This window comes from Oryzias latipes, chromosome 18 (genome assembly GCF_002234675.1).
Source record: "Oryzias latipes chromosome 18, ASM223467v1".
Classification (NCBI taxonomy): Eukaryota; Metazoa; Chordata; class Actinopteri; order Beloniformes; family Adrianichthyidae; genus Oryzias; species Oryzias latipes.
The window spans coordinates 12,947,388-12,971,477 of NC_019876.2; the positions used below are offsets into that span (position 1 = coordinate 12,947,388).

General features: G+C 37.8%; 2 protein-coding genes, 1 long non-coding RNA gene and 5 other non-coding genes across 13 annotated transcripts; 1 reads left to right on the top strand and 7 right to left on the bottom strand.

Annotated features, from left to right (window-relative positions):
* Nucleotides 1-6,530: 6,530 nt before the first annotated feature.
* On the bottom strand, nucleotides 6,531-12,637 carry LOC101172027 (signaling mucin HKR1). Its single transcript, XM_004079770.4, has 3 exons — nucleotides 11,951-12,637; nucleotides 10,220-10,339; nucleotides 6,531-8,509 (listed from the first exon to the last, which is right to left on the bottom strand). The coding sequence occupies exons 1-3, from the start codon at nucleotides 12,038-12,040 to the stop codon at nucleotides 7,547-7,549; spliced, it is 1,173 nt and encodes a 390-aa protein (XP_004079818.1). The 5' UTR covers nucleotides 12,041-12,637; the 3' UTR covers nucleotides 6,531-7,546.
* A 3,099-nt stretch (nucleotides 12,638-15,736) lies between these two features.
* arl2 (ADP ribosylation factor like GTPase 2) lies at nucleotides 15,737-17,829 on the top strand. Its single transcript, XM_004079693.4, has 5 exons — nucleotides 15,737-15,943; nucleotides 16,149-16,259; nucleotides 17,127-17,289; nucleotides 17,478-17,558; nucleotides 17,625-17,829. Exons 1-5 carry the CDS (start codon nucleotides 15,879-15,881, stop codon nucleotides 17,757-17,759), a joined length of 555 nt encoding a protein of 184 aa, XP_004079741.1. The 5' UTR covers nucleotides 15,737-15,878; the 3' UTR covers nucleotides 17,760-17,829.
* Nucleotides 17,830-18,732: 903 nt separating this feature from the next.
* On the bottom strand, nucleotides 18,733-22,787 carry LOC105356393. 6 transcript variants are annotated; one of them, XR_910564.2, is made up of 12 exons: nucleotides 22,704-22,787; nucleotides 22,076-22,107; nucleotides 21,851-21,881; nucleotides 21,063-21,110; nucleotides 20,834-20,879; nucleotides 20,604-20,632; nucleotides 20,347-20,390; nucleotides 19,911-19,956; nucleotides 19,602-19,662; nucleotides 19,337-19,413; nucleotides 19,007-19,037; nucleotides 18,733-18,818 (listed from the first exon to the last, which is right to left on the bottom strand). It is a non-coding gene; the product is annotated as an uncharacterized LOC105356393 (long non-coding RNA). The 6 variants fall into 6 exon arrangements; XR_910566.2 differs by having other exon boundaries at nucleotides 19,598-19,662; XR_002292391.1 differs by having other exon boundaries at nucleotides 21,851-21,876; nucleotides 22,704-22,723.
* Nucleotides 18,892-18,964, bottom strand: LOC111946359. The gene has a single exon (XR_002872039.1). It is a non-coding gene; the product is annotated as a small nucleolar RNA SNORD31 (small nucleolar RNA).
* LOC111946358 lies at nucleotides 19,483-19,558 on the bottom strand. Its single transcript, XR_002872038.1, has one exon. It is a non-coding gene; the product is annotated as a small nucleolar RNA SNORD31 (small nucleolar RNA).
* Nucleotides 19,741-19,866, bottom strand: LOC111946360. The gene has a single exon (XR_002872040.1). It is a non-coding gene; the product is annotated as a small nucleolar RNA SNORD22 (small nucleolar RNA).
* On the bottom strand, nucleotides 20,026-20,094 carry LOC111946357. The gene has a single exon (XR_002872037.1). It is a non-coding gene; the product is annotated as a small nucleolar RNA SNORD30 (small nucleolar RNA).
* On the bottom strand, nucleotides 20,477-20,541 carry LOC111946356. Its single transcript, XR_002872036.1, has one exon. It is a non-coding gene; the product is annotated as a small nucleolar RNA SNORD29 (small nucleolar RNA).
* Nucleotides 22,788-24,090: the final 1,303 nt, after the last annotated feature.

Below are 24,090 nucleotides of genomic sequence, written 5' to 3' on the forward strand. Positions count from 1 at the left end.
CTAATTGTGTTGTGTTATTCAGTTATGCAGTTATGTGAGGGTTGTGGGGACACTAACCCTCTTAGGTGGGGGCAGTGTAGCGACCCGGGGGTTAGCGCTGCCTTCAGCCCCAAAGGCTCATGGGAAGTGGGGAGCTTTAGGGTGAAACCTTGAGTCAGAGGGCTGGAAGCTGAAGTGACCTTCCATGCTGTTTGGGCTGTATGGTGTGCTGGCGTAAACAGGCTTGTTGCTTAAAAGCTAATATTGCCTCTCTCTACGTTTCTTCCAACCTGAGACTGTCCAGGGTCGTGCGGTGTATGGGGCACGGACAGCTCTCCATTAGAACCTCTTCATGAGCAGTTGGCTTTTGCTTCCCCGCTTAAGTGACGGTCCGGCTGGATCATTACAATAACAACACTGTTGCTCGGTCATTAAATTAAGAAATGTAACAGATATTTCAACCTATTTAGAAAAAACTCTAGGGCTCAACTGTTTTTAACCCCAAGCTTTGTGCGTTTTTTGGAGCCCAGTTTGCAGTGGACTAGATATTTAAAGATCCAATTCAATGACTCTTGTGTTTTCTGTGTTTTGAAGATGTTCTTGTTGCATTTTTCAAAGGAGGACAAGGAAATTAAATTGAAAATTGCATTTCTGAGTATTTCCTTATTGAAACCGTGGTAAATCAGGAGCAGACGCAAACATGCCGTTGGATGCTAGAAATGCCATTCTAGCTGTTACATAAAAGTTACTATGGCAAGCCTGAAGCTCACCTCTCCAGTTCATTTTGATTCATCCACTTGCAGACAAATAGATCCACGCACATCTTCAATTATCTCACCTGAGCAGGCCTCATGTTCAAAACTGTCCGGGTGGATAGCTCCATTATTACTCGCCATTTTTGTCTCACCTGTAACATTAGGTTGGGGGTATGAGGGGCTGTGAACTAGCGGGAGAGAGTGTAAACAGATGGACGAGGGGAAATGGGGCATGCTTACTCCACGTCAACAGTCCTGCCCACAACTCAAGGTGTAATTCTCACCTGCCACTTTGCCAAAACTATGTCCTAGAGAAGTACAGAACTATAGACTATATGGGGGGGGGATTTAGCTAGAACACGTTCAGAAAACGGTCAAAATGATTAAAAAGTCATTGAACCGTAATGCAATAGAACCGTAATGCACAATAGCGCACAAGTGTGTCAGTATTGATCCAAGATTAAAAATTACCAAAAGGATTCCAAGACCTATACCATGTAATTTCATACAGATTGAAGCGAATTAACAAACAGGAAACAGCTGTGGTGATTGGTAACCTAAATCTGATGTGACAGTGACTGACAGCATGAAGAGAAGTTTCTCTAAACTCATAAACCTTAGACTTAAAAACAATGTCAATTACTTTATAGAAAAATTTAAAACACAGAAAAAAACAACCATGCAAAGCAAAGTGTCCTCAAAAGAGTTCCTCGAAGTACCTGTGGATCTTTTTCAGCAGGTGGAGCAGGCCAACAACAGCCTGTCCTTTTGACACCATGTAGATTTTATCTTTATAAAGCACACATCTCTAAAGAAAATTAAGATCTTTTTTGATATTAAAAAGAACATTTGCAAGTGTACGTTTAACTTAATCCATCCTCACATTTATGACTTCTTCCAGGTTAATCTATCTCACCGTTAACCTTAGAAAACCCACAGGGTCAAATTTGGCCCTAACGTTTATGTCTTTTAATTTTTAATTTTAAGTTTTAATTTTAAGGCTGCTTATAATTGCTGCTTCTCAAAAGGAACAAACACTGTTTAATTAACCTTAAAAGCCCTGAAGAAAAATGTTGGGTTCTCCAGGGTTAAACAAAAAAATTTCTCTGTAAACTAATCAATTAAACCACCAAAATCACACAAACACCACAGTTCCACCACACAGTTTTTATTATATCTGAATTCTATTTTAATAATTGTTTTAATTGTATTTAATTAATTTAATTTGATTGTGTTCTGTGTTGAAAGATGAATGTAAGTCTATCTATCCATCCATCCATCTTCATGAGTCCTTAAGAGTAGCTAATATTTTAAACACTGAGGAGGGAAAGATTTTGCTGCCATGGCGATGACAGTCCTAGTACAAAAGAACAAATGACCAGAAGAAACTAAGTAGAGTTTTGTTTTTGTTTTGTTTTTTATCTAAAAGGGATTTTAAAAAAGTCAAAAGTCTTCAGTTTCTGTTTTTATTATTATTATTAATTTTTCTTTGCTCTTATTTTAAAAATTCCAAACCGGAAGTGGTTTTCCTGCTTACAGTGTTTTGACAAATGCTCTTCAGTCGAAAGGTGGTGCAAGGAGAGGGAGGACTGAGGCTCCTCACTGCAGATGACGCTAGAGCTTGACATTATTTAATTATATGCTTTTATTTACGTGCCTCTTTCTCTCTTTTTTCAAGCCATCGTTCACGATCCTTGCTGCAGTTCTAACCTCCATTTAGTGGGAGCTACAGAGCACAAAGACTGAACCTCAGCCTGCAGGTTCTTCTAGTCTGAGGATGTATGCTCCTCCTGACCTCCCTCCACCCGTTTGCCCATCTTCATCCATCACACTCATCATAACGGCCTAACAGTGTTTGGCCAGGCAGCCGACCCTTCACAAGCAAATTACAATCACATGCAGCAGCGCAAATGGATGGAGGACCAGCAGGGTTTTTGAAAATAGGAAATAAATAGTAGTATTAATGTAAAAAAAATACAAAACAGGAGGTTACTAACTTTAAATGGGGTAATTTTTCCCTTTGTTTAAGCTCCCAAAGTGTTAAAAAAAAAACTATGAAAATTGGGTTTTTGGTGTTTTTAACATGTTAGAGAGAACATATATAAACAAAATAAAGGTTAAAATTGCATTTCTGAGTATTTCTTTATTCAAATCGTTGTGAATCAGGAGCAGATGAAAAAATGCAGTTTGAAGCAACCTGTAGCGGTATATAGATCCATTTGTTTTTCTCGTCCGAGCTGGCATCTGGCTCAAAACTGTACATGCATGGATAGCTCCTATTTCCTAGCTCCTAATTCCTCGCTATTTTTTGTTGCAAAGGTAATTTTAGGTGGGGGTGTGACGGGCTGTGAGCGGGAAAGAGTGTAAGCAAAGGGATGATGGGAAATGAAGGCAGGTGCACTCCGTGGCAACTGATTAACTCCTGCCGCTCTGCAGAAACTGTGAACGACACAAGTTTCTTGATTTTGGCTGTAAACGGCATAATCATGATGAAAAGACCACTGGGAACGCTTTGAAAATAGATCCAAACTGGGACTTTAATGGAGAAAAAAACCTCACCAAGAAAGTAAATGGATTTAGATTTATCTCTTAATTGGGAGGATGTGTCTGAAACTGCACAGTTTGAGGAGTTCCTTCAAAATAAGACTGCTTTCTGGATTGACAAGCTTCTTTCCCCAGAAAGACTCAACCATGTTCCCAGAGGTGGAAGAAAGTCTACATCCTCGCAATTTTAAACATCCTCCTTGAAATGCAGTTTAAAAGGTGTAATCATCAAGATATCTGCAATAAAATTATTCATTCATTCATTTTCTGTACCGCTTTGTCCCTTTCGGGGTCACGGGGCTGCCGGAGCCTATCCCGGCTACTTGGGCGTAGGCAGGGGATGCCCTGGACAGGTCGCCAGTCTGTCGCAGGGTAGAATATCCACAATCACACAATAAAATTAATTGAATTATAAATGTATTGCTAAATTTTAAAATCCTATTCAATAATATTTTTATTTGTTTAAATATTTATTACTGATCATCCAAAAAGTTATTTCACCAAGTTAAGTCCTTCATTATGGAAGCATATCTCATGTTTCAAAATAAAAGTCAATGTCGGAAAGGCTTTTATTTTGAAATATGAGACAGATGCGCTTCCGTACTTCATAGTAAATTTCAGTAAAGCTCATTGTCAATAAAAATCAATAAAAATGTTTTTACAGTTAGTCTAGCTTTATTCTGACTTTTTAAAACCATATATTTAATTAACCCTTTAATAAACAGATAAAGAAAAAAACAATTGAAAACGTTTTTTTATATTTTCCTTTTGATTAGTAATATGCACAATGTTTTTAAACGTTATGAATTCAAAACGTGCCCTACTTTTGGTTGAGCAGGCAGGTAAAGCGTTAATGTTTACTTATGGAGGAAACATTTCCTCCCTTATGGCATCAATACTTAGACAATGCTTTCAGTAACTATCTCAAAGTGTGTTTTCTTTCCTTTTTTTTTTACAAATAAAAACAGGTCAAATAAACAAACCTAAACTTGCCGACTATTTTGAAAAAAATTCTTTTTTATGATTCGCTTTTCTGTAGTGGAATTCCCTTTGTTTGCACCCACGTCCTGGTCAGTAACTGGATATGACTGACTGACTGCTGTGTAAGTCTCCTCTTTCATGAGCTTTCTGTTTTAGCCTCAAGGTGTTTTCTTGAATCTAACAATAAAGAAAAACTTATGTGTCCTCAAACTTGTGTTACTACGTGATGCTAGAGTTTCCCCAAGTTTTTTAGGGAATTGCTCACTTTTAATATGGTAATCACCCCCAGTAGCATTGTTTCAATCCCATTCAGGAATGGAACCCTGGATTCCTGCGTGGCAGCCCTTCACCGTACCAACCAAGCTAACAGCCACTCAAAGGTGGTCAAAGCCTTTCAGATGTATGATTTTAGGATTAGGATTATGTCAGATTAGGAAAAAAACAAAAGTCTTTGAGGAGGAGAAACAGTTTCATTAAAAAAAACTTTAAAATAAATCTAAAGTTGACCTAAAAACAGACTATAGAAAACTATATCATAACTTCTGGGTAAAAAATAAATGCATATGAAAATAAAATTAATTAATGGATTTCTTTTTATGTTTGTGGGGGTTTTCAGGTTTTCCTTAAGGAAATGTATAACGAAGCACAATTAACTCAAATGCGAAATTCATTACTACAAATCAAAACCTTTATTATTGAGTTTCTCGCCAAATTATATATTTATTCTTATATTTTTTCATTTAGACTTAGTATATATTTATGTCTTAATTTGTATTTTATTTTTTCTAAATTTGCAAGACTTTTGGACCAATTTTGATGCAGGGGTGTTCTGACATTTGTTGAGACAAGTCATAATAAAAGCAAACACGCTTCTTAACCCATCTCTCTACATAACCCAGGTGTCCCTCAATCCCAGCTACCACCTTCTGATTGTTTTTCTGAGGAGCTGTCCAACTACTAAGCACAAACTCTAAAAAGAAACACCACCTTACCAACTTGTGCAATATTTGGGAAAGTGCAATATTCATTTATTCAACTCAATTACACATGTGGATTATCTTTATATGGTTCTAAAAGTGCAATTATGGGTTATGTATTTGTGGGAGGGGGGGTTGGGGGGGTGTATGTTTTGTGTGAATTTTCAATTTCATGTATATTTTTTTTGGCATTCGGAGCAGACAGCAAGGTAAGAATTTCATTGTGCAGAGAAACCCGTTTCTTACTGTGCATATGACAATAAACCCTTTGAATCTTGAATCTATATTATGCTGTAACATATTTTAGACTTAACATTTATGATTTTTTTCATACTTACATTTAAATTTACCTTCATTTCTAATCTTGACTTTTATATATTCATCATCATTTTGTTGTGGATACGATGAAAATAAAGTAAATTCTGGTTCTGATTTACGAAATAAATGTTTGTTTTTGCACACCGAGAATCTCATTGTGGATCTATACAGATTTAGCTTTTCACAGAGAACAGCAGATTTTCATTACAAATGAAAGGATCAAAAATGTTAATTAATAGTAATTAGGTATAAAGATTTAAAACTAAGGTTCGTTTCTTAGGGGGTGTGATGAGCTTCATCCAGTGTGGGTCCTTGGGCTAGGCCCTTCACACCACTGCCGTAGACCTACCGTAGCCACATAAATCTCATAATAAATCTAAAACTACTGCTTTGGTTATTTTAGCAAGGCTTAAAGAAGCTTGGATTGATGATTTCTTAATCTTTATCATTTATTATACTAATATCGACTGAAGAATTTGGGAGGGGGAAACGCTTTTTGCTGGGGAGGGCAGTTGCACCTCCATAGCTCCGCCCCTGGAGCTTTGCATTTGAAATAACCTTTTAACTTTTAAGCTTTCACAAGTTTCAACTGTTTAAATGCATTGTCCAAAAAAACTGCGGTTTGATCCAACATCATTTTTTTTCTTTCTTTTTAAATATAAATTTAGATAACTATAAGTCAACTTTTCATTTGGTAAATGATATATACTTACATATTGAAAACTTAATCTATGATCAAGATTATGTGCTTTACAGTCACACTCTCATTCGCACACCAATAGTGACTCCAATGCGCAAATCTCTAAGTAAAATGGGGTTCAAGGGCACTTTTAGGCGGGCAAGGCAGGAACTGAACCTATGAATCTCCATTCAGAGGGCAGCCACTCCACTCGTGCACCAAACTTCCATATTGGTCCACAAATCTTTATCTCTGCTCACATGTTGCATTTTGAAATAAGCAAAAAAACACACAAAGTTTGGTTACAAAATTTTATTTTTTAGTTTAATTTCAATGTGAAAGTGTGCAAAAAAATGTCCGTACTGAATCGAAATAAACCGTCCAACCCAAGACACACGCGGAATCATACACCACAAGGCCTCATGTGATTGCTGCTTCCACACAGTCAAATAAGACCCAAAATAATTTACATAAAGTCATGATGCACAGTAAAGTTTTTAACATAAAAAATATGATTCCATTCTCATCACCCGGGAGAAGAAATTTAAAAAAAGATTCACCCAAAAAGAGCAAAACAAGAGCTTTACTATTTATGAATAGGGATTTTGGAGGGGATTTGATATATGTAGCTAACACCATCTCAAGCCCTTAAAAGAAAGAATGTTTGTAAAAATGTATTTAATTTGAAACAAAATCAAAGGTGAATCCCTTAAACTATGATCCTTCTTATTTGCCGTCTTGCTGCTTCTCAGGCTAAATGTCTTTTTGCTTTTTACACATTTAATGTTACAGGATTTGCAACATCAGCAATTCAGAAACCAAATGAGTCATGGTGAGATTTGGGCTTGGCACTCAACATGCCATAGGGTCATAACACCCTGAACCAGTTTTACTTCTTTTTTTTAATTTTGTGTATTTATTTATTTATTTATTTTACAAATGGTGCCAAATAAACACCAACTCAACTCACAAGCATATGAGTATTTTACCCTCGTGGCCATTTGCCATCTGAGAATTCATGGTTGTGTTGTGATGCACATGGAAACCGAATCCGAAGTGTCAATATCTGTCGTCTTGGAGAAGGTCAATCATCCAAAGCCGTCGTTTGAGCTAAGAAGCAGCAGAAAGTCTTGGTTTGTGCGGAGAAGGGCTTTGATTGTGCAGTTTGAGAGGAGCCAGCCTTTGTTTGTTTGTTTTTTAAAAAGCACTATTGCTGACTCCTTATTTAAAAAATAGCTACGCTGTGGCGGTGCGTTCAGTTCACAGTTTGTTCAACAGTTTTTGATGCATTCTGACTTGACGTCCTGTCTCTTTTATTTCTCCGCTGGCCCGCTCAGGATCCAGTCGTTAAACTCCAACAACTCAGACAACGACACATCTTGTGACGTATCTGGCACAGTTGCTTGAGTTTGGGAAAAAGATAAATTAGGGATGCTGGAGCAAGCTTGATAGATATCGAGAGGACTGGGCCCAGTGAGCAGAGAGTGCAGCGATTTTGCCCTGAAGGACGCTTGTTGGTTTTGCTTCCACCCAACAGGAGGCAGAGAAGTTTGGAGAGTTTGTCCGGAAGCTGTGAGAGCCGGAGAAGCTTGGTAAGATGCCGGAATAAGTCCATATGGCCAACTCAAGCTGCTCGGGTTTCCACTGAGCGCACGCGGATGGCTCATGGAAAAATCTTGTTTTACAGCTCGCGTGTTCTTGGCCTCCATGCACGCTATGGGGACCTGTGTTTTTGGAGCTGCAGCCAGAGAAGCATCCAGCTTTGCTAAAACGTAGTCTGTGAAACTTTCAATCGGCGAGGACATGTCCGGAGACTGAGCGGCTGTGTGGGGAATCGGGCTTGGGGCGGCAGACACCTTGCTGGATAGATTCAACGGGGCCAGAGGTAGTTTGCTAAAGCCAGACAGAGAAGCTCCCCATGTGGAGACACCAGCCGGGTTACACACCATCACTGGGCTGGGAGAGGAGGGGGAGGGGGAGGAGGTTTTGAGGATGTTAACTGCTGCTGGGGTGGATGAAGGAGCTGGAGGAGAGGGAGTCCTAACAGTGAGGTCAAAGGGAGAAGGAGAGTTGGAGGCCTGCAAAGGGCTGGAGTTGGCTTGATGGTAGTTTGGCGACCTCGAGCAGCAGCTGGAGGGGCTGGACGAGCCGGAGGCTCTGAGGCAGCAGTAAGGCTTGTGGCGCTCCAGGGTCATCTGGTAGAAGAGGAGGTCTTTCTTCAGTTCAGCGATTTCCTTCAGAAATGCAGAGTTTGATTGCTCAAGATCTTGAAGCTCCTGGAGAGATAAAAGCACACAAAAATAAGGGATGAGTAATCTATTAAAGCAGTTAGAGAGGACAGGTAGGTGATTTCCTCAGATTTTGTTTGACATTATTCAAGTTAATTAAGGAAAAAAAGGAGCTGAAGTGAAAGTCACCCTCATCTAAAGGTTAAAAGCAGGAAGCAAATTTTGCGAATATTTGCATTCCTGTTTGCAAAGATATGCCCAGGTGTCACATCTTATTCAAAGTGTTTGTGGCCTGTCCTTCAGGAACTAAATAACCTATGACAAATTCCCTTGATTACACCCACTTTAGTCTGTTGTTTAATCATTCCCTTCTCCGACGTGAAATAGATCCCCTTTCTCTACCGAAGCGTTTCTGAGCAACAACCAGATTAGTTAACATTTTTTTTGGTAGAGCACCCTGCTAACATGCAGATTATTTAGTATTTTTCTGCAGAAGACTCTGCAAACAATCAGATGATTTTTTTTATGTTTGGATGCAGCACTCTGTGAACTAGCAGATTAGTTATCCTTCTTGATTCAGCTGTCTTGTTTTAAATGTTTGAATGCAGCAATATAAACTGTGTGACACGATAAAGACACGAATGACACGACTATTTATTTTATTATAATCCGAGTTCTTAGTAGCTGCTAGTACAAACAAAATGGGCATTAGCCCTTCCAATGTATTGTTTTGGGAGTTTTTGCATAAATTCTGATTTTTTAAATTAAAATGACTAAAATAACTGAACTTTCTCAGATGCACCTGTTCATAGAGTGAAGCTGATTCTTCAACCGAAGAAGCTTTTCTTAAAATGACCCAGAAAAGTGGATATCTAACACGAATGTGAGTAACCAGAGACAAAACCTGCTGGTCAGGATATCTTTACACTTTCTTGTCTTATTATATGTCTTTTTTACAAGCTGCTCAACCACTAGAGCTGGTTTCTGACGGCTAATGATGGATTTGGAGGACATGTCAGTTTTTCTAACCTGCTAATCACATCCGTCAGTCCTGACTGATAAGGCCTCACGCATATTCCTTCTTTTTAAGACCACTTTTCGCCTGCTTCTGAGGAGAGGGGCAGACACGCAAAGCCCTCAGTGTCTTCAGGCCCTTTGCCGATTTGATTTTTAACACACTAAAACGGCAAAATTTAAAGCAGTGAGCAGAATTCCCCCCCCCCCTTCTTGTCACAATAAAGAGTATTTAGAAGGAGGAAAAAAAGTTGCACAGTGAACTGTTTGTGTCTCACTTCAATTTAGTGCCTCTGAGGGTCCAATATATGTGTTCCTGTGGTCCAGTTATGACTCACAAGGTGCAAAAATGAATGTGCTTCCAAGAAACATAGAATATGTTTAATAGAAATGCACTTTTACCTCAATCGTTGATTTTGAAGTGAAGCATTAGTTAAAAAGTTGGAACAAACTTTGGGAAATCTGCTGTTGGAAAGGCTTTCTAGTCATTAGTCAGCACTGATGAGCATTCAGTATCTGCAGTCAGTCTCAGAAAGGGGGGAGGAGACCGCATGGGGGAGGGCCAAACAGCAGAAAGCCCTTCTCTTAAGAGGAGTATTTACAAGAAATGGTTGCGTGCGCGCTGGCGGATTGCACAACGCGCACACGCCTGAGGGTGTGACTGAAACGGTATAGAAAGTGCCCCGACGGTGGACAAATGAAGGAAAACAGGAAGTAAGGGAATCTTGCAGGAATGCTTCAGACCTCGTGAAGCTCGTCGGCTCTTTCAGTTTGTTTCCTGCGGCTCTTCCTCGCTGCATCCCTGTTCTTCTCTCGCCGTTTGGTCACTCTTTGGACAGTCTTTCGGGGTTTGCGGTCCTTCTCCTGCAAAAACATGAATTTAAATTGATTCATGCTTAGAGCAAACACACTTGTTTTTCTAACAGTTCCTGCACTTTTTTTTTTGGTGTCAGATTTTTTTATTGCAATCTGTCTTTATAGATGTTTGGACTTTGAGAAGAAATCTATCACAAGACGACACATGATCTCTTAAAGTAAGATGAACCCTCCCCAAAAAATAAGACAACAACCAATTTGTACTAGGCAGCAAAAATAAATAAATAAGCAAAAATAAATAATATATTTTTATGAGCAAATTGAATGAACTGATGCATCATTTTCTCTTTGCTAAAGGTAAAACATAATGTTCCTGCTGCAGGATTCCCAGAATGAGCAACCTTCATTTGCGCTGAACAAGGACAAGAAACAGAAGGATCAGTTATATTTTGAACAAACCCTGAAAAATATATTTTTCCATTTTTTCTTTTGTAATCCAGCAGTGTGCCTGCAGCCACTTCAAAATAAATTGATTTTTGTTCAATAAAAAAAGACCTTTTTAAGTAACTTCACATTGACAAATCTTTTTCATTGCATTTATATTTTATTATGTAAAATGAACACTATAAGGTAAGTAAATTATAAGTTAAGTTGAAGTCCTTATGTCGACTGTAGGGAGCAACAATCAAATATCAGGTACTTTCGTTCAATTAAATATAAAGACTTTTGTGTAATATTATATTTTTTTAAAAGGCTGCTGTTTGTTCATCAATGTTTATCCGGCTTTGAAGCATTCTAGAGTGAATTTATCAAGAAAAGTTGGATTTTTTATAGAGAAAAGGGGAGATTGTTTGTTCTTTTTGCCCCTGAACTTTTGAATTCACTCCTCTGACATTTGTTAAATCGATTCATTTTGAGTCCTTTTAACAAAACTTTCATGAATCGCACTTTTCTTCATCTGTCTGATTTGACGGGGTGTGCTGTTGTAAATGTGATCTCTGAAAGGAGCCTTACAAAAAAAAATTATAAATATTTGAAATGATAAAAACATATTTTTATATATTTTTCAGTTCAACCCCCAATTAAATTGCAGAATTAATAGAATGAACAGAAATTATCCCGGATTAATGAACGATTAGATCAAATTAAATTAAGAATAATGTGCATTTCTGAGCTACAGCTCACAGACCATATTACCTGCAGATTTTGCAGCATTAGGAAAAAATGTATTTTCTTGAAATGTGGAGGTGCAAATAACTTTTTTTTGTCTTTTTAGCTCATTTTCAAGCAAACCCAGACTGGAACCTTTGGGCGTTCATGTTCACAAATGCAGGGAACATGATATGAATGAAGCATGTTTTTCTAGGTTTGATAGAAAGTTGGGAAATGAAGAAGGTTTACAGCTGCAGGCGACAGATCGATGTCAAGAAAAGCTGAATGCAAGCTAAACTAAAGTGTTTTAAAGTATAAAAAATGTTGATTGTATCAAAGTATTGCAAGGGCATAAACAGACAGAAAAAAACATCCGAATTATGGTTTTAGGAGAAGATAAAATGAGAAAATACTTATTTCATATAAAGAAAATTGTACACATTCACATATGCTTTTTAAATTACACTTCTTTTTATGAACTGAGTTTAAGAAAAAACAAATCCTTACCATCCCAGATGTGCTGCTGAGACTATCTTCAGCTGAGAGAAAGTCAGGGCTGCTGGAGTCCATCATGATCAACGCATGCATATCTGACATCCTGCAGATGTGGATCTTCTCTGGCTACAGAAGGAATCCCTACTCTGATCTAGACTGTGCTAACAGACAGAAGTCAGTGACACACCTGTGGAGCGTGCACCACGTGGGTCTGTGCGTGAAGGCTCTGCAGGTGTCTGCAGCTGCTTGGTGACTCGTGCAGTGAAGCAGCAGCGCAGCTTGACGGTCGGTTTATGAACGGAGCGATGATGTAACGTGATGTCACCCCTCCTTTCAGTTTCGATTTATTTTAAATGGGCTCTTTGCTTTAAACCGTGCTGCCTTCACGTGCAGATTGTTGGTTGAAGTCATCGGGTTGTAGCAAACGCAACGGAGGGAGCAACATTCATTTTTTTCAAAGCAAGCTCCGCAATAAAACAGGACAAACCGCAGGTTTCTGATAATCACGTGTTTGGTAAAGATATACTGGTTTTAAATGTGAACGGACGGAGCGGTGGCGCGTGTGGGGGCTGCGATTGCCGCCAACACTTGAACGCATCACCGTCAATTTAACGGGGTGCCGTGGAGAATATTGCCATATTTGTAGTACAGGTTCCGATTTTCACCGGAAATGAGCTGCCGACCCTCCACACCTGTAACAGAAAGCCTCCCACCTGAGAATAACAACAGTTTGCGGCATTCCATAAATGACGTACCACCTTAAAAAGAAAAAAAAATCCTAAAGGAGATGCTATTTCCGTTGCCTTGTGTGAAAGTTTATTTTTTATCAAGTAAAGCTATTTGGAAATATTTTACATAATTATTCATCAACTACACTTTGCAAAAAGTTACTTTTTAAAGTATGGAATGAGTATACGTATAGCAAATGTACTATGTATGTATGTGTAGTGTTATGACTGAAAAGGTCTTCAGACTAATTTTACAGTATATCAGGGGTGTCAAACTCATTTTCACTGGGGGCCACATCAGCATCGTGGCTGTCCTCAAAGGGCCAGATATAACTTATACATGTGACTAAATGTAATTAAAAATAAACGTACTCCTTAATGTTAAAAAAACTCATTATTTATTGACTATAACTTTTTAAAATGACAATTACAGCATAGAAAACATATATTTGCTTGTTACTCTAGCAAAACTCCTTTTAAATTTGATTCTGTCACGTTAGTTTATATGGACAGTGTTTAAGTCCTAATGTGTAGTTCCCTAATTCCATATTTTACGTCAGATTCCCCCTATATGAATAAATACACACCAGTTTTTATTTTTGTTTTAAGAAATTAAAAACTTTAATGCACTCGGGGGCCACATAAATTGACACGGCGGGCCACATTTGGCCTGTGGGCCTTGAGTTTGACACATGTGCAGTATAGTGTATAAAAAGTAAACTTCAAGTATACTGCCGCCTTTCTAAGTATACTTGTAGTACGCTTAAATATACTACTTTTTGCTGAGGGTGTATTTATTTTATTTAAAAAGAAAAGCAAAAAAACAGTTAATAAAGAGAAATAAAAAAAGCTATTGTGTGTCATTCTGTAAGATGGAACCATTATGTTATTAAAATTTAAAAAGTTGTCTATTTTTTTTACTTGTCCTGTCCAGCAGCTGAGCAAACAGAGAAAAGCTAAATGCCTCTTGTGTTTTACTGTTACATTGATTTTTTTAAACAGATCATTTTCATCTAGCAATAGGGGAATTTATCAAAATTAAAGTCAGAGCAAAGGAAAAATAAAATGTGAGATGTTTTTTTGTTTGTTTGTAATGGTAACAGTTTGTTCAGATTTCTTTTGATAAATGAGAAATATAGTTTTACTTGCTACACGTAATTGTGTGCTTACATTTTAATGAACAAATACATGAAATGTATGTGTTTTTAATTTTCATTTTGCATAATATTGAAGAGGTCATTGGAAGGATTTAGTGAATATTTGGTTTCGAAAAACAAGCAAATCTAAAAAACAAACCACAACTTTCAGCCTTCAGCATTTTACTGCCTTGACTTTCAAATATTTTACTTTTCATTGCTTATTCATATATATATTTTACCTCCCCTTAGCCTACATCATTCAAGTCACAGTAAGTTGACATGACATCCTGCTCTTCCAGTTTGACGAGCTAACCATTCCACTGGCTCATTTAATTTGCATGTAATCATCGCGCATTCCTGGGTCATATCCAGACTCTTCCCACAGTCCAAACTCATGCTTCATAGGTTAATTAAATTTAATTTGTCCCTCAGATGTGCATTTGAGTGCATGTGGTTGTCTGTCTCGCTGTCCTTTGCCCGACAGTAACTGGGCAGGCCACTTCAACCCTGTGACCCTAAAGAGGAATTAGCAAGTTTTTAAAAGAATAGATGGGTTCCTCCTACTTGTAAACTGCCAAAGTAACATCCAACTTCTATTTTTTATACATGAAATTTCTAAAAATGACCGCCTGTATTTATTTAGGGAATTTGTGCGCATAATGCAGGTGTGGGGCGTGCAACAGAGCTAATTTTTTAGGGCTTTATACTTTGAAATGCTCCTGGGTTAAACAGGGTATTGAGGTTCAGGCAATCCCAGGTAGTTCTTAAATTCCACTTGATGTTAAACATTTTGAGTGTGAAATATTGCACATGCAGCTTCAAGGTGTCCTCTTTTCAATATGAGAGAGTTGGTGTTTTTAACCATATATATATATATATCAAAATTAAAGTCAGAGCAAAGGAGAAATAAAATGTGAGATGGTTTTTTGTTTGTTTGTTATGGTAACAGTTTGTTCATATATATATATATATATATATATATATATATATATATATATATATATATATATATATATATATATATATATATATATATATATAAATATATATATATATATATATATATATATATATATATATATATATGTACATATATGGTTGTTTTTCAGCCAACTAGGTGGTGCTGCTGTACAAAAAAGACACTGTAATGAATGTCTATGGTTGTTTGGTCAAAGAAACAACAGTGTTATGTCGAGGTGAGCCCGGCTATTTCAGTTTCTGTGGTAGGGGTTTAACAATTAATCAACTTAATTGATATATCGATTTATATTCCTACAATCCAACCAGATCCATCTGTCTGAGGCAAGTTGTTTTTTAACCCTTGTGCTATCCTATGGGGTCAAGATGACCACTGACGTCTTCTCCGTACCATGATAAAGGTGGATAAAGGTGGAAAGATTTCATGTAATCCATGGACACCAGTGAAGATCACAAATCATTGAAGAAAAAAGGTTCAGAGCACTGTCTAGTGGGTCTAGATGACCCAACTCCCAAAGTGCCTAGGATAGCACAAGGGTTCAATTGACCTATACCATTGTAAACTTGTTTCAAAATGACGTAAATTGATCATATTGATCTTGGAAAATACAATTTGCATTGAGACATGATAGCTTTATTTTACTAGTATGTAAAAACAACACCGTTTTTTATTTTTTCAGAGTTTTTTTTTTTTTTTTGCTAAAAACGGAAAAATCACAATTAAAAAACCACTGGCAGCACTTTTTCAATAGATCAAATAACGTTTGAAATGGGACGAGTCAAAAATGTCTCAACTTTTGAGCCAATTTGATTCATACCCACTACAGCCACTTGGCGGCGCCAAAACCTACCGATCACACAAGAAACGCCTCCAAACATCAACACGCCCACAACTCGCGGTAGACCAATCGTCTTCGTCTCCGGGATTCCACAACAACCAATCAAAGGAATCAACAAATCAAATGCTGTGTTGGGCGGAACTGGGACAGCAAACTCTTCCTGGATTGTGATGCTGCACATGAAAGCTACGCATAACATAATCAAAGCCCCTTTTGTGTACATTTATATTTACATATATTTTATTTTCGGTTAGAAATGGGGTTGATGACGATTTTGAAGAAGATGAAGCAAAAAGAGCGCGAGGTTAGACTCCTGATGCTGTATCCTTCTTGTAACGGTTTAGCTGGGCTACACTACAGTGAGTTAGCCTTTCCTAGCCAAACGGATGTTTTCTGTTTACAAACCACGATACATGTAATGTAATTAAGTTTAAACAAACGCATGACGGGCTAACACATTAAACTAATAATGTTGCATTATCGGAGCTTTGCTGTACTAGTTATTGTCATTAATGGGGGCGTGCAGAGGTCTGGACAACGCTGGAAAAACCACCATTCTGAAGAAATTTAACGGTGAAGACGTCAGCACCATCTCCCCCACCCTGGGCTTTAACATCAAGACTCTGGAGCACAGGGGGTAGGAGACCAAATATATACATTTTAGGCATAGTTTTTATATACAGAGATGTTTTTTTTTTAGATATAATAGTTTATATATTTAGATTTTTTTCTTGTTATAAATTTTTTTATTAGCTTTATACAAAAAATTATTAAGCGTAAACATTGAAATGTTGATTTTAAACACTTTTAACGCTGTTTTCTTGTTAGTCTTGAGCACTTGTGTTGCATCTCAGCCAGAAATTTGTAAATCTAACTAACAAAATCAAATTAGAGCAGATTACGTTACCTTTACCTCCTTAATTTTAACTATAAGGCTCCCTTAAAATCCTTGAATTTGTTCAAAAATTAAAATTAAATCTGTCTAATTTGGTGCACCTTAAATCTGGTTGTGCTAACTGACATCTAATTACTTTACAGCAACCTTTTAAAATGAAAAGCTTTTATTTTTGCTTACCCAATGGAGGGGTGAAAGAGTCACACGTGGCTCTGGAGCTGCGGGTTGCAGCCCCTTGGTATAAACTCTCCTAACAAACAATTTGTGTTTACTTGGGATGTTGTTTTTCTTAAGACTTAAATCTGAATATTTCATAGAGATAAACAAATAAATAAAAATAGGAAGCATTCCTGAAAAAAAAAAACCCCCAATGATTGAAGACTTAGATGTCTGCTTTCAAGGGGGAGGATTGGGCGATTGATCACGTTTTGAGGTCAGATTAATTCATTTGACAGTATTTTGGTTTAAAATGTGTTCTACTGAAAAACTAAAATACCAGCTGCAATTCACCGTAAATGTACAACATGTTCTAAAACAGCCTTTGTGAACCGTAAAACTTAAATTTGAATATTTTAACTTTCTATAACGTTGTCTGTCACTTTCTCCCAGGTTTAAATTGAACATCTGGGATGTGGGCGGTCAGAAGTCACTGCGCTCCTACTGGAGGAACTATTTTGAGAGCACGGATGGGCTGGTGTGGGTGGTGGACAGCGCAGACAGACTCCGACTAGACGATTGCAAGCAGGAGCTGAGAACCCTCCTGCTGGAGGAGGTAAAGACCCACTGCAATGAAACTGGGGTTTTTAACATGTTCTTTTATAGAAACTATGTCCTATGACATCGGTTTTTCAATTTTGGCTAAAAACGGCAAAATAATCACAAAAGGATGTTTGTACAATAGATCAAAAGGTGATGGGAGTGCGTCTCTAATGTAATATTTTTGATTTAACGCCCCTGCAGAGGTTAGCAGGAGCCACGTTGCTGGTGTTTACAAATAAACAAGACTTACCCGGTGCTTTATCTAAAGAAGCGATACGAGAGGTAAGCCTCTAAGGTCTTCATTGAGCGTTAATGTTTTGGATTTGACCACCTGATGTTCTCCTGCAGGCACTGGCCCTGGATGAGATCAAAACCCACCACTGGTGCGTCATTGGCTGCAGTGCAATAACAGGAGAAAACCTTCTGGCTGGGGTGGACTGGCTGGTAGACGACATCGCTGCACGGATCTTCACTAAAGACTGAAACCAGATCAGAGCTGTTTTTAGGAGTTTTTTTGTGCAATTGTTTAAATAAATGTTGCCATTAATACTGCGCTGATTTGGAGTTCTTGCTTTGAGCTGAATGTCTAGTTTGATTTCAAGCATTAAAATGGAATGTGCCTATAAAATGTAACCCATCCAAGATGGCCTAGGAAACCTATTCAGATTGGCATACATCACATTAGGATTAATTTTAATGTTTGCTTGGAATGCATAGATGGTAAAGGTGAAGGAGATCTACCTCATCTGCAGGTACATCATAGCTAACATGCTTTACTTTCAGCCAAATTCCCCCTTTTAAGTTGGTATTTTATCCACATTCCAGACAGAAACTTTAATCTCCCAAAGGAGAAATTCAGGTGTCCAGTAGCAAACCACACACACCAGTAAAAAAGTTCACAGAATCAGTTCATTAAACAGCCTGATAGCTGTAGGGACAAATTAGTTCTTAAAGTACTCCATCATGCAGTGCAGTGAAAGGAGCCCATTACTCTGCGCTCCTCTGACCAGACAGTGTTGTGCAAGGGGTGTCTGGGATTGTCCAGGATGCTCTGAGTCAAGGCCATCATCCTCTTCTGCAGCACAGATCCCAGAGTCCAAGCCCTCCTCCCGATCACAGATGCACCTCTTAATCAGTTTGTCCAACCGAGTGCAATCCTTTGTGGTCATACTGCCACATAGACACTCACCACAACCGACCTTTCGCCAGCCCTCCCAGTTCTGGCTCTGATTCAGTCCAGCCTTGACCGCCAGTGTCGGGGTGAGGGGGGGTCTCTGCTTGCTCTGAGGTCATCCCAAATACTTTCCAGTCATGCTTCACCATTTGAAATTTCTCCTTACTAAAATCCCATTCCAGTTGTGTCATTTGTTTTGTTATATTTAGTTCTTATCAGATTAAGTTGTATGTTTACCAACAGAAAAACCTGGTTAATGTTCACAAATTTTGACAAGTCATGTCAAGTTGCACACATTTTTTTATTAAATGTTCAAAGTTTAAAAAACAAAACTTCATTCTTCAAAAAGGCACCACAGACCATCCAGCCTAAAAAGACAAATAACAAATTCAGCCATTTGTGTTTATCATTCGTTTACATTTTAAACAGTTCATTTCCCTACAAAGATCAGAGGGGTTAACCAATCAGTCATGAATTCTCAGACTGGGGCGGTAATAGGAACTCATCACGTCTGCAAACATCTCCAGAAATCTCTCCAGGGTCAACAGAAACTCACCATCGTGGAGTTGGTTGAACAGAAGCTTCTCCTGTTGAAGACAAAGACCTTTCACTCATTACTGAATTAAAAAACAAAAAACAGAAAAACAATTTGAGCCTTTATAGTTTCTGGGCTGTGATCAGATTTTCATCTTCAGTTATTTCAAGTGTGACCTCCCTCTCCATCAGAGCCCAGCAGACCACCTTACACCTGGGGGGAGGGTTCTCGGTGCCAGACTGGGTCAACAGGAGAGGGACGCTGCCTTGAAGCAAAGGCCTGAACCTTCCAACTGCACACCAGAGCACATCATCTTCACAATCCCAGAAACTTGGCTGGCATTTTATTTACCCGTCAATGCTTCAGGAGTGTGACGTCGCCTTGAACTGTAGTCAGCTGACAGATAAAGATGTCCTGGTGTTATTGACCTGCAGAGTCAACACGACAGCAGCATGAGAAGGCAGCAAGCTTTTTTAGAGGTTCTCTTTAATTAACAATGCAGATCAGAGGGGATACCAATCAGTCATGAACTTTCAGACTGGGGCGGTATAAGTAAACTTCATCCTTTCTGAGAATCAGTGGCCACAAGCTCTCAAAAATAAAACAACCTACCAACCTTGCTCGACAAAGTTGTTCCTCCCTAAAGCAGCTCCATCCCCACATCAGATAAACTCCACCTAAAATACAGGAAATAGTTTAAACATGCGAGATTTAAACTCCAACACCATCTGAAGCTGAACGCAAATGTCCAAGTTTCCATTCAGACTGTTGGTAACCCCAACGAGTCATCCCCTTATTGCCATGGCAACACCAGTGGGTTCACCTTTTCAGGTCTGGCGTCAACACATGGCGTAAGACGCGTGCGAGTGTCATCATAAATAAACTGGACAGAGACAAAAAGGGCACAAACTGATCAGCAGCTCACCTGGATTTGCAGTCCAGCGGGCGATGGAGCGTCAACAGAGAAGGTCCTGAAACCAAACGATGGTTAGCCTCAAGCTCAGCAACACGCGGCATTGTGTCGTATGAAGATAACTTCACGGTATCAGAAATTAAAGTTCTCAACAGCAGTTCAGACGAACGAGATTCCAAATTATCTCATCATTTCCAGAAGGCTGAAAATCAGCAGCAACTGTGTTGGTCTAAATATAAGAAATGTTTGAGAACTTTAACTACAAGAAGCTTTGATGATTTATTTTTTCCACATTTGAAATAGATTCTAGTGTCGAGGGGATAACAAGGTCCTCCAACAAGGACAAGAGCTGAACTCTGCTACCCCAACAGAAGCTTCTCTGCATGTTCGGAGGTGGAAGTCCTATATTTAGACCAACACTAACATTTTAGAGATTGTCAAGTCTAACCTCATCTGCATCGCATCTGTTTGAGCTGGAATCAGCTGAAGCATCTGCAAAGAACAAAAGGAATCAATGAAGCAAAAGGTTTTTTTTCCTGTCATACAATTTGAAGCAGCGAGACGTTCTAGCTGATGCAGTTGCTCAGATGTTTGTGTCGTTTCACATGGGATCAAAGTGAGCTAAGTTTAATCATCACTGAAACTGCTTTAAATGCACACCTGACCCCCTTGTGTTTTAGAAATTAAAGAGAAAAAAAAAATTACCTCAACTTAATACTTCAGACCCAGTCGTCCTGCAAAAGACACACACATTAGATCAAACCAGGCCGTTTCTGCTGCGGTTGAAGGTTTCCCGTTTGATCAGGGCTTTGGTGACAAATTGCCATGGGACACAAAGTCGTCCAAATGTTTGATGGGTTTTACCCATTTCATCCTTTCAAACCTTAAAGACACCTTTAAAAAACTTTTAAATGTCAAATTTAAAATAAACTCACATGATATGTTGCTGGTAGACATGTCAGCTTCATGGAAATCTTCAACCTAAAAGATACAAAGGAAACTTCTAATACAGGGCAACATCTTAAAACACAACTTGAACTAATGTTGAGGTAGTCAGATTTAAGGATGACATCACTATGATCAGGCATATGCTTGTCAAATATTTTAATCATCATATTTGCACAGCAGTTAAAAAGACGTGCCAATTCCTTTTAAAAGACTTACATTTAATGTTCAGGTCCCTTTGAGGAAGAGATGTTGATCTGCTACAACCTGGGGGGGAGACAGTCCAATATTAAAGTCAGTCATGAAATCCTAGTGTCTAAAACCCCATTTATAAAGACTCCCAGAGTAAAAAAGCAACACATTTGAAAAATTTAGTAAAGGTGTAACTATTAATCGAATAGATTTGTTCACATGATCCAACCAGATCGATCTGTCTGAGGGAAATCATTATGACTCAACCGATACCATACAATCGTTTCAAAATTAATGATATTGATATTTGGAGATATTGGAGCGGATGAACAAGATTGCAGCAAAACGACCAGTGTGGTAGAATAGTGTTCGGTTTGTAACATTAATATGTGTGTTTGTGCGTGGGGGGGGGGGACTTTTAAACTACAATGTGAATGGATCCGACAATGATTTTTTACTTCATTTATTTACACTTCATTTCCTGCACGGTTCAGTACCCAGGTATCCGAGTCACGCAGTTTTAATTTTAGGCAAAATGTCCTGACCGATTTAAGGACAATGGTTGTTAAAAATGAACCACTATGATTTGTATTAAACACAAATATGAATCTGTTTTTTTTTTTTAATGAATCATTACACCTTTAATAACTAATTAGCAAGCTGTTAGGCTCAATATGCCACTCAGAATCTGGTAAAGAGACTTTCTTCAAAGCTGATTCAGTAAGAGAGAGTTCAGGAACTCATCACAGCAGCACACTGAGCTCAGGACTCAACAGCAATTACACGTTTAAAAAATAAATAACACTAGCCTTTACCTTGAAAACGGTCCTGCATGATTCTTCTGAGCTGGAAAAAAGTTCACAACTCAAGTCAACTATTGAGAAATTAGAAAAAAGTGATATTTGATAACTTCATGCTACTCAGTGTGTTTGTTATTAAGTGTCTTCAAGGGATTTCAGTGAGAGAGTTCAATGTAACATCACTGTAGCGTGAAGCTACAAGTCAATGTAGGAACTGATATTTATGGTAAATTATAGTACCTTTTTAGCGTTCCTTTTAAGTCTTTCATGTTCTGGAAGAGATCAAAATGACCAAATGTAGCATTAGCATGCTAGCACATCAGTCTCTGCTCAGCTACCACGTGACTGCTCCACGCAGCGTGATCTGAAAGTTGGTAATTTCTTACACATGCCTTTAAAAAAAAAGTTCTTAACATAAAATAATCGTCTCACATCAGAATAATAGAGTGCAATCACAGTCATTCAGTACAGGTCTGTGAAATTATCATCATTGTGAGACGATGTTTGCAGCGGCGCCTGAAAGTTTAAACGTAAATTGTTGATAATTGCACATTAACTCCAATTAAATACTTGGGTTTATTTTTAAGAGACAGCTTACTGTTTGTTACAATAACTTTATTACCAGTGAATAGCAAAAGATTATTGGAAGATGGTTAATGATAGTTTTCCAAATCGGATGGCTGCTAAAAAAAGGAAGCTAGCTTAAAACCTAGTATAGCTAGCACCTAGGCTGCATTTCACTGCGGATTGTTTCAGTGCTGCTTACATACTGTCAAATGTTTTAAACAAACAAAATTACAATAGAATACAACGTCAAGCTGTGATTTAAAAAAAAAAAAAAAAAAAAAAAAAGTCATCAGATTCTTACCTCTGACAGAGCCCAGAAAGAAATGGAAGAACAAGCGTTTGCCTTTGGCTTTTATAGGGCGACGAAAGACTCCTCCCACCGGAAAACATCTAGCAAGAAAACAAAAATAAGAGTTCTATTCACAATTTAAATTTAACTAAATAATAATAAGTTAAAATTCTATGTAAAATGTTATCCATTACATATGATTCAATCAGTGTATTTTCTGTGAAAATATAACTTAAACCATTTTTTCAAATATAAAAACGTCATTTCCGTTTGGCGAGACGAGTCCATTTTCAACCGCAGGCTGGCGACAAAATGTCAAAATAAGCAGACACAAAAATATATTTTTAAAATGAGTAGCTTGCACGCTTTTCGCTTTTTAAGTTCATCAGGGACTTATTGTCGTGTCTTAAAATCAATAGTTCGATTTTCTGAATCCCTATCTTCTGTTCTGTTGGATTTTTTTTTAACTTTTAAACTGACATTTAAAGGTAGAAAATGAGGATTTAGTTGAGTGGGATTAATTGAAATTACTTTATCTCAGAACTCTAAAGAATTTAATCAAAACTGTTGTTCAAAACAAAAAGAAAGCAAAAGTAATTATACAAAAATAAGTCCTTTTTATTTTAAAAAGACATCATACAAAAGTAAGGACAAGGGTTGAAAACAACATAAATATTTTTAGCAGAATATATTTTATGCAGTTCAATAGCTTTATTGTCGTACAAAAACTGCATGATTAATTGAAGAAATGCCTATACAAACAAAAAAAGGTGCAGTTATGACCATAAATGGTGATATGGAAGTAAGAATTCCAGAGTCCAGTACATTTTTTGTTGTCATTGTGGTTTATTAGTTTGAAAGGTGAAAAGGTGCGCATTTAGCAGCTTCACCTCTTTGATAAACAAGCTGTAATTTATTGTATTTTTCTTGGCTTTATTAACCATTCCTCCTGCTGCAGGGAAGCACCTGAACAGAAGTGAAATGTTGACTTTACAAAATGTGGACAGATTGTATATGTTATCCTAAATTGAGGTTCTTTGTGATGTCTGTAAAATGGTTGCTTAATATTAATGAAGAAACTGGCGTTTAGGGCAAACAAAAATCTTTTTTATTAAATCAGTTTGGCAATTTATGGCCTTTTCAGTAACCTGAAGTTAAATTTTTGAACACTCAAACAAAACCAAAAAAAGTACAGTATTTTTCAGATTATAAATTGCATTTTATTTCCATAATTTGGCCAGGTGTGCCAAATAAAGTCATGTGTTGGTTAATTTCTCACTAACAACCAAGAGAGGGCACCGTAGGTGTGTGTGTATCACTATTTCCAACTGAGAAGTGAGGGGAGAGTTGTTTCAAAATCTTATTTTTACTTCTGTGGTTGCTTTATTTGGTTATTATT